Below are 9,635 nucleotides of genomic sequence, written 5' to 3'. Positions count from 1 at the left end.
ACCTCTGAGGAGCCCTAAATTGGGGAAGACTATATAGTGTGGTGTTTCTCAACCTTAGCAACTTTAAGATGAGTGGACTTCAACTCCCAGAATTCCCCAACCAGCCGTGCTGGCTAGGGAATTCTGGGAATTGAAGTCCACCCATCTTAAAGTTGCCAAGGTTGAGAAATGCTGATATAGTGTATATCTGTGCACTGACAGAAATTATTAGAAGACACTGATGGTCTTCCATTCCATTACTAATCGTGGCTAATTCTGCTTAGCCAACTTTGCCTGTATTTAGAAGCTACAAGTATTTCATAGTTCCAGCCTGGCTTGGGTTTGTGTGCATGTGTGTCTGTGTGTTTTCCCAAATGCTCTAGACTTTTTAAGATACTGCCTGCTTTGAGGCACTGGGTTAGATTAGAAATTTTAGCTGAAATAAATGATATACCTCCACGCCCACCCCTTGCTTTATTCAGGTGTTGCCAGGACACTGAACAAGATAAAAGCATTTTGCAGATGCTTAGCAGCTAAGCTGGGTGTCCCTTTTGCTGATCTAGGCATGCCCGGTCCCTAGAACCGCTTGCTCAAATAGAAGCGTGGTGTTTGTCATCTCAGTAACATTTGCACATAATAGCCCACCTTCCCTAGACAAATTGGAGCTTGCTCAGTACTAAACACATTCAACTATTTCATTGCCTGGGCAGCTTCATTTCCATTCCATCCCTGCTTTCAAGTAGCTCTGATCAAAGTTGTTGTGCAAGAAATCCATCTGTTTCTCACTCCCTGTCCTCTTTGCAGCCTGGTCCTAATTACTCAGAAGTAAGTTCTTTGGACTACAATGATCCCATGGACGGAAATGGAGAATTATGAACTTTGGCTGAATCACTACGCCCAGGACAGTCCAGTTAGTCTGATGCAGTTTTCTAATGTAGGATGTTGAAGTTCCCCCACTTTCTGGGTGTTTGTAAGGACCAGTCTAATAAATATCCTACTGATTATTCATGATGGCAGAAGAGCAGTCAATCCCCTGACATTAGAGAGCCTGTTCATTTGGAGAACTAAGCGTATTGCCTGAGCAAATATCGGTTCTGTTTAATCCTATTAATTTCAATAGAGATTTAATCAAGTTTTGTCTGCTCTTACAATGGTAAGCAGGGTGAGGGAAGACTCCCCAGGAAATCTCAGAGGTGTAGGCTACCCTGTAAAGTTGAAAAGTGCACTAGAAAAGGGCCATGGTAAATCACTGCCAGACTGTTATTAAATAAATGGTATAGATTGGCCATATAGTCATCAGGAGGCAGGCTTGGCTCAAAACAGACGTTCAAAAAATGGACTGAAAACTGGTTGGCTTTGGCTGGATCAAGTCCATGTTACTGAGTGGGATCTCTGTGAAGTAAACTAGTTAGTGAAAAATGCTTTCTTGAGTGACTTGGAACATATTTCATCCTCCACAGGTTTTCCTGATGCCTCTTTTCTCCCTTAGATGGGATTTCTCTGGGGAAAAGCATCTGTGCTCTTATGTTAATGGTTTGAGAAATAAGATCTCAGCAGCTAGGAAAGGGAAAGATCTCCACCTTTTGTTTAATATCAGTTCAGGGCAGGGAGGAGCTTCATGTGCCCAAATGTTTCTCTAAGGTTTGGGTGGAGAAGAGGAACAGCACGCTGCTTACATTAGGAAATTACTAGCTTCCAGGCATGCTTTTCTATTGCTTGGATGTAAAATATAAAATAGAAGCATTACATTTAAGGTATACTCGTATGCTCACCTTCGTTCTGCTAAAAGCCTTCATGGGCTGCATTGAAAAGTGTTTGGTTTAATAGGAAACAGGCTGCTGGAGGGAGGGCTTGGTTAGCCACACCTCCGTCGCTTTATATCTGCTTGGACGGGAGCAGCCAGCGTGCTTCCTAACCCCAGAACTTCAGAGGACAGATCAATGTGAATTCTTTCATTCACCACTCACGGCAGCACATTTCCCCATACCAACTTTTTCATGGCTCGAGTAATAGTCAGTGTTTGGCTTCTGCTGGTGCTCTTCTGCTGCGTATCCAATGCCCAGAGCTGGAGGAATTGGTTTTGGGGGGATTCTGGAAAGACCACACTGGCTCCCACAAAAGCTGCCCAAGCTGAAGATCAGACCAGCCAGGAGCTTTCCACCCCAGCGGCGACCACCAGCCCAAAGGCCCCCTTTGAAAGTACTACTGATCCTGAACCTTTGGGGAAAGGGTGGAATGTACTGACCCCGAAGCAACCAGACTTTACTACAGATTCCCCTGCATCTCCTTCCCAGGAGGAAGGCAGAGAAGGAAATATTGCAGGAGTGGGAGCTGAGATCCTCAATGTGGCTGAAGGCATTCGGAATTTGGTTCAGCTTTTGGATGAAAAGACCACAAAGGGGACAGAGAGGACAGAGGTGCCTGCCACGACTGAGATCAGCGCATCACCTGCCCCTGTTACGGAGCTGGGGAGCATCCAGAACATGACTGACAACTTAATGGGTGACGGACAAACCTCCCTGCAAACTAGGAAGCCAGCGGTGGTTCCCTCTGTGACAACGAAGTTCGCTCTTCTGTGGAACAGGACTCGAGTCCTCCTGAAGAAGCCTGGGAAACCACGTCAAGGTAGTGCTTCTTTCTCATTTTCACCTGATGATCATTTCAGTGGCACCATGTTGGTTTTTCAAGAATCTCCAGAAGTGGGGCAAGAAGGTGCTTTCATCCCAGCAACAAGGGCGGCCTGGGGCGCTTTCTCAAAAAACCAAGGGATTTTGTCCACTGCAAAAGCTCTGAAATTGCAGGAGCCCCAGACCAGCAGCAGCAGCAGCAGCAGCAGCAGCAGCAGCAGCTTGCATGCAGGAATGCCGTCCAAGGTGGTGGGTGCTTTAGACAACGGGGTGCTGCCTTATGTTCCAAATTCCAGCCAGCCTCTCTCTAAAGTCAGTAGAGCACACCTCAGTTTTAAAAGCCACCCTTGCTTTAAGCATTCTGGGATAGCAGTAGCTGATGCACAAACAAACCATTCTAGTGGTTCAGCTTCTAATTCCAGCGCAACTAATTCTATGGATCCCCCCCCTGCCAATCACTCTGACTCTCTTGAGTTTCTACTAACCTACGCTGTGCAACATAGCAATAGTAGTTCAGGGCTTGCCTCCTTCTTTCCTGGATTGACTCCGACAGCTGGCCAGTGCTTGCCCTTACCAACCAAGCTGTCATATTGCAACCACCTGGGCATGAAGCATTTCCGAGTGCCGAATTATTTGCATCATAGCAGTGAGGAGGAAGTTCGGGCTGCTTTGCATGAGTGGGAGGGGCTTCTTAAATCTCGGTGTCACCGCTACTTGGAGTGGTTTCTGTGCTTGCTGCTGGTACCTGGGTGCAATGCTTCTCTCCCGGTCACACCACCACCATGCCGGGGATTTTGTGAGGCCCTGAAAGATCTGTGTTGGATTCACTGGAAAGAGGGGCGCCTTCCGATATCCTGTGACTCTCTCCCAGCGGAGGACGGTCCATATTCATGTGTATTTGTAAATGTTTCAGCAGGTAATAAGGCAGGGCTAATCGTCTCTTCTTAATTCTTTCCCACCGTCAGGTAAGCTCATTTTGTGATAGATTCTGATATGCAAAAAGAGCCACTCCATCAATGTGGACACAGACAAAGTGTCAGAAAGGAAGGAGAATGAAAGGAAACCACCATTTCTCCCTACCTGAAAAATGATATCCAGGCTTTATGATGCCATTGCAGGCATCATTCTAATGTGAACTTCGTCATATATCAGCCTTTCCAAATCTGAGTGTCCTGCTGATGTATGAACTTCAATTCCCAGAATTCCTGGCCAGCACTGCCATTGTTGAGGATGCTGGGATTTGGAAGTTCACACTGCAGAGGGCGTCTAGGTTGGGAGAGGCTGCATTCTTCAGTAACAAGGATGGACTTCTTGCCAACAGTGGAAGAGGTATTCGGCACAGCTAGGAAGGCCCATAATTCTCTTGGTCATGACTAAGAGAATCTGTCTGTAAGGGTTACCTCCACTCCTGTGCTGTAAGAGTAGCTGCACCGTGATTCTGCAGAGTGGAGGCAAAGCAGCACTAACTCACAGGAGACCATGTGTTGGATCAACATGCTGTTGTTTTGTAGACTTCCTGACAGATTTTCCCCCAAAGTTGTTATAGGTTCTAGACATAGTCTTGAACCCTTGAGTGAGAAATTAATGGAAAGTGAAAAAGAGATAAGGTGGCAGCATGTTAAGAATTAGGGTTTGTGATTGTTTCTATATGTGGGTAAAACAGAGGAAGAGCTTAAATCCTTCCTCTGATTTGACCAAAGTGGCAGAAAAAGTGGATTGCCATTAATAGTATTTTTCCTACATAGCTTTGGGCAAGGCGCCTTCTCATCTTAAGAATATAGTCACACAAAAACATATGTGATGATAAGCAGTAAGACTGTTCTTTTAAAATGCTTTGCAAGAAGCAATATGATAAGGCAATCTTATAGGGTCAGAAAGATAGTTGATTTTGTGTGTGTGTGTGTGTGTGTGTTTGCATGCACACGCAAAAGAGAGGAAGAAAAAAAACACGGATGCAGGAATTTTAACAGACTTTCAGTGTAATGCCATTTTCATTTTTTATGGTAATTTTATTAAAAATTACAACTGCAACAATAAGGTAATGCAATTTTCAGTGTAGCACATGTGGAACTATTCTTTTTTCATTTCGTTTTTGCATTCAGCACTTCTGCATAATGCTTTTCTATTTATCTTTGTTCTATTCAATACTGAAACCATTTTCCAATCCAAACTGTATTTTAGGATCTCAAAAAATGCCCTCTGATAAACAGGTAAATCTTTCTTAAAGGGCTTCTTTGCCTGGTCACCCGGCCCTGGGCGTTTCCACATTTCCTATATCTTGGAGTTTCCCATTCTTTTTGCCATGTACGGGAGCTGTAAGATTCAGAAAACAAGTTCCTACAAGACAAGACTTTTCCTTGGTGTGCCTGTGATATCTCAGATTTCTGCTGGCAAAGAATTATCCACGCTCTCACTAAGTTTTAAAACTTGGGGGTCATCCAGAACATTTGCTTGGCAGTAGATTCAGGACAGGCAAAAAAGAAATACTTCACGCAACATGTAATTAATCCAGGATATAGAATATCTGGTCACAGGATGTTCCGATAGCCGTTGGCTTCAATGTTTTTTTCTTACTGATAAATCTATCCAGCGTAAATCTGTACAATAACAGCTATTCATAATAATTATGGATGGGGCATCCATGTTCAGAATCACTCTGTTTGGAGATAGACAATAATCCAGAAATGAAAGTCATCTGAGATAGCTTTTGCTTCCCATGATATTGATAGGTATATGTTTCTTTTGGCCCACTCATCAAAGGGAGTTTTGCAAGTTACTGAAACAATGGCAAGACCTCTTTATCAGAGATGAAAGGTAGATGGCTATATACACTATGATCAAACATTCTTCTTTGAAAAAGTGCTTTCAGTTCTCTGGAAAAAAAAAACTTGTCACTGATTAGCAAACTCTGGGGGCAAAAAGAGGGTGCTCGTTACCACTGTGACTTGCTTGAGATTTCCCAAGAAAGTTTAGTTGCCTGGACAACTAAATAACAGTGATTGATGCCAGTTACATTCTTCAATCTTGTGTGTGTATGGAAATAGCTGGGTGCCCCCCCCAGTTTAAAAATAATTTGGAGCAAAAATAATATACTTTCTAAACCAAGGAAAGCTGAAAACTGCAGCCTATAGGAATGAAGCACATTTAAGTGTGCATATTGTACAGTTGTCCAATTCGGGGACTTCTATTGATCTACCTTTCTTCAATAGAATTCCGGGGACCATTTTTCATTTAGTTACTAACTAGATCCAGATTGGTTTAACTTCTTCAAAATTGTTTCATCCTTTTCCTCCAGGTCATAGTGAAGCCAGTTGATACTGCCCCTTAAATTTGGAAGAGATAGAGGGTAGGTTCAAATCCTGCACTAATTTGTAATATGGTTTGGTTTTAGTTTAGCGTATTGCATGAATCCAGCCATTGTGGTTTGCAAATCATGGTTTGTAGGCTAGCATGACACGACAGTTTCAAACTCAGAAAGACTCATTTTAAATTTGAAATGTTGCACACCACTATTTAAGTGAATACATTTTAATGCTACAGTTATGTGTGGCACAGCAAGGGATTGAACAATCTCTCAATCAACAATAATGTTCTGTAAATCTTCTGAGTAACCCCCAGTTCCTAGAAAACCAACCATATAGATTAGCCTTGTAATTAAATCACTGTTATTTACTGAAAATAAGCTCTTTTATCAAGCACAGCACAGCGAAGGCTAGCTGACGATGAAGGACGCGTGCAAACGACTATTTTTAGTCTTGCCTGCAAGGGTGATCTGTGTACCAATGTCAGAGGAGGCAGCCAAATTGACGGGAAATCTGCCATAGAGATAATCTTAATTCCAAATTTCTCATTTTCATTTGTGGCCATACTTTGCTTGAAAAGCCAAGGCCTTCATTTGTCAGATTCCAATTGTACTGCCGTTTAGATCATTAGGGGTTTCTTTTGGTGTTAATTTCATCTGTAATGTCTCAACTGGTCTGAAATCACAAGAAGTTATATCTTTGGTTGGCTGACTTTGCTGCACTTCATGAGGCACAAAGTTATACACAGAGCTAATTTCAACACAATTTTCTTGACACTGACTTTGTCAAATTAATCAGATTGTTCTATACCCTTACAGTTAGATTGAAAAAATTCATTTGGGTCAACTGTGATATTGGTTCATTTTTAGGAGTCACATATTTGTCTAGATCAGTGTTTCTCAACCTCGGCAACTTTAAGGTGTGTGGACTTCAATTCCCCAACATGGCTGGCTGGGGAATTCTGGGAGTTGAAGTCCACACATCTTAAAGTTGCCGAGGTTGTGAAGCACTGGTCTAGATGGATATGTATATGTATGTATATAGCAAAGGATCGTGAAACAGACTCCTGAATTCAGAAAAATGTATTTTGAAAAGAGGCAAGTATCACTCTACTATTGCTCTTACTGTATCCACAGTCATTTTCCACTATTGGCTTGACTTGTGAAAACATTTCATAACTTTAAAAAAATGTTAAGAGGTGTCTTTTTGCCTGATTAAAGAGTTTCCAGCTTAAATAGAGGAGTAAAATTGCTTGGCTTTGCATCTTATCTGTTCTAATTTCCTTTTACCAGGTAAGAAGAGTTTTCCTTTAATCCATGTTTTTAAGTTGTTCGTTTCTTGAAACATTTATCATGGGAATTACCACGAGAGTCTTACACTGCGTTATGAGAAACATCTTCATGGCCTTCTTGATTATTTTAAAGTTTAATTGTCATTGAAAAGAAATTTAATACAAAAAACCCCACAACAAAGTAAAACTCATTCATGCTTGGCTCACCCTCACAACCATATCTGCATTGTCAGATGTGTCTCCAGTCTATTTTGCTTTGTATTGTAAAGTCTTTACTCTCATTCATCTACTGAGTTCAAGACATCCTAAATGAATTTATTTATTGATTAAATTTATATGGCCGCTCATCTCAAGTACATGACTCTGAGCAGCCAATAGTTAAAAACAGAATGAAATCAGTATGACAAAATTATACATAACATAAATATAAATAGTATACACAACTAAGAAATGGGCTTGCTCACACCATCAGGGCCCAATGACAAAACCAGATCTTTAAGGCCTTGTGAATGGCCGGCAGGGTTGGTGTGAGCCTGTTCTCCAGAGGGTGGGCATCACAATAGAAAAGGCTCTCTTCCTGGGTCCTGCCAGATGGCATTCCCTTGTGGATGGGACCCGGAGCACGCCTCTCCTTCCAGATCTGACAGGACAGGTAGATATCACTAGGTAGAGATGGTCCTTTAAGTTTGATAAATGAAAACTTCCACACAAGTTAGAATTTTGCAATAGAAAAAAATTATTTAATAAAGTGCCTTTATTAACAATAAAGTTAGTTAGTGTATAAGTTGTTATAGACTAAGTACAAGAGAAGTTAAGTTATTGCATTAAAAATATTCACAACCAATTAAATAGAAACAATGCTAGTTGAGTGTCAAGATCACAGGAAGTGATAGAACCGCTCTGTGCTGCACTGGTCAGACCACACTTGGAAAGCAGTGTCCAGTTCTGCTCGCCACAGTACAAAAAGGATGCTGAGGAACTGGAAAGGGTGCAACAAAGATGGCTTGGAGGCTAAATCCTACAAAAAGCAGTTCCTTTAACTTGGGATGTTTAGCTTAAAGAAGAGAAGGCTAAGGGGAGCATGATAGCAGTCTTCCTGTACATGAGGGAATGTCCCAGGGAAGAGGGAGAAGATTTATTCTCCCAAGCACCTGAAGGTAAGACAAGAACCAGTGGGTGGAAGCTATACTGTGAGAGATCCAAACATGAACTCAGGAGGAATTTCCTGACTGTGAGAGCTATTAAGCACTGGAACAGCCTGCCTCCTGAAGTTGTGGGTGCTCCATCACTGTAGGCTGGACAGCCATTTGTCCAGAATGGTCTGAGGATTCCTGCACTGGGCAGGAGTTGAACTAGAAGACCTCCAAAGTCCCTTCCAACCCTAGGATTGTATGATTCTAATCCATATTAACATTTAATAGATCTGATCAAAATAGTACAAAAGTGTATGCAGGCTTTTGACTTCTCCAGAACTCTTCATCAAGTAAGATGTTACAAACTCCAGAGAACAGAGAAGCAGCAGGACAAGTTTGCAGTATGAGTAAAGATAGATATTATAAACTTAATGGACTTGCTAGAACTGGATGTTGCATGTATTAGGTTACACCTAGCAATTAGGAATGAAGAATAATGGCTAACTGTCCTCCTGGTACTGAAAACAAAAATGCCCCTTTTTAATCAAATTATCATGCAATCTTTTGAGATGATTCAAACATCACAGAGATCTTGGTCTGAATGTCTAGGCAATTGTTCACTCTACATCTAAGGCTCTGTTTAAATGTCTGCAGAATATGCCCATCAATAAAAGTCTGGGTGCACTGGAACTTTCTAATCCCCAATTTGTTGCTTTAAATGTGCACATTACATGTGCAAGAGATAATCTCTGTCTCCCACTTTGTCTGTTCTTTCTTCTTGTTGCTGCCATAGCTTTTCTTTTCATGCCTTTCTGTGGTGGTTTCAAGTGTGTGTTCCAGCCCAGGGCTTACTAGCAGTCATACAGTTGTCCATATTATCTGCCAAATAGAGGAAGACATTTTGTGGCTCAAACTTTTTGGAGTTCCTTTGTTTGTTACATAATTTTCCAGGCTTCCTTTTTTCTTTTCCTTTAATTATAATATTGCATTATTAATACTATTATATGTATGTGCTTCTTTTCTTAAACTGATCTAAATAATAAATGATTTAAAAGACAGTGCTGTTGAAAAAATAAAGACACTCTTCACAATATGGTTTCCAGTTAGATCATCCTTATTTTTTTTTTTTCCTATATGGGGAAGAGAAATTTGTTTAAGCCCCATGGCATCTTGTCTATAAAAGCTCTTGTTTTCCTGGCTTGGATGTGTTTCTTTTAATGTTCCAATGGATGCCGGAACCTGTTTTAAGGGCTGTGTCAGTCTGTTGAGAAAGGCACTTCTTGACGATATTATTTATGTCCAA

The 9,635-nt window shown here is 41.5% G+C and overlaps 1 protein-coding gene across 3 annotated transcripts in view; it reads left to right on the top strand.

Moving 5' to 3' along the window:
* Nucleotides 1–1,877: 1,877 nt before the first annotated feature.
* Nucleotides 1,878–9,635, top strand: part of COL18A1 (collagen type XVIII alpha 1 chain) — an 88,180-nt gene continuing 80,422 nt past the window's right edge. Inside the window, exon 1 of one of the 3 annotated variants that reach the window (XM_088146209.1) lies at nt 1,878–3,522. In XM_088146209.1, the coding sequence (XP_088002335.1) occupies nt 1,977–3,522 (1,546 nt within the window). In that variant the 5' untranslated portion in view covers nt 1,878–1,976. The remainder of the gene's footprint in view (nt 3,523–9,635) is intronic. The other 2 variants (XM_088146211.1, XM_088146210.1) reach the window with 2 other exon arrangements.

This window comes from Python bivittatus, unplaced genomic scaffold (assembly GCF_059951505.1).
Source record: "Python bivittatus isolate LINGU-HERP-01145 unplaced genomic scaffold, Pbiv_v1 ctg000480_np1212, whole genome shotgun sequence".
Taxonomy (NCBI): Eukaryota; Metazoa; Chordata; class Lepidosauria; order Squamata; family Pythonidae; genus Python; species Python bivittatus.
Note: the sequence above shows the minus strand (reverse complement) of the source record. Positions and strands in the feature narration are given on the sequence as shown.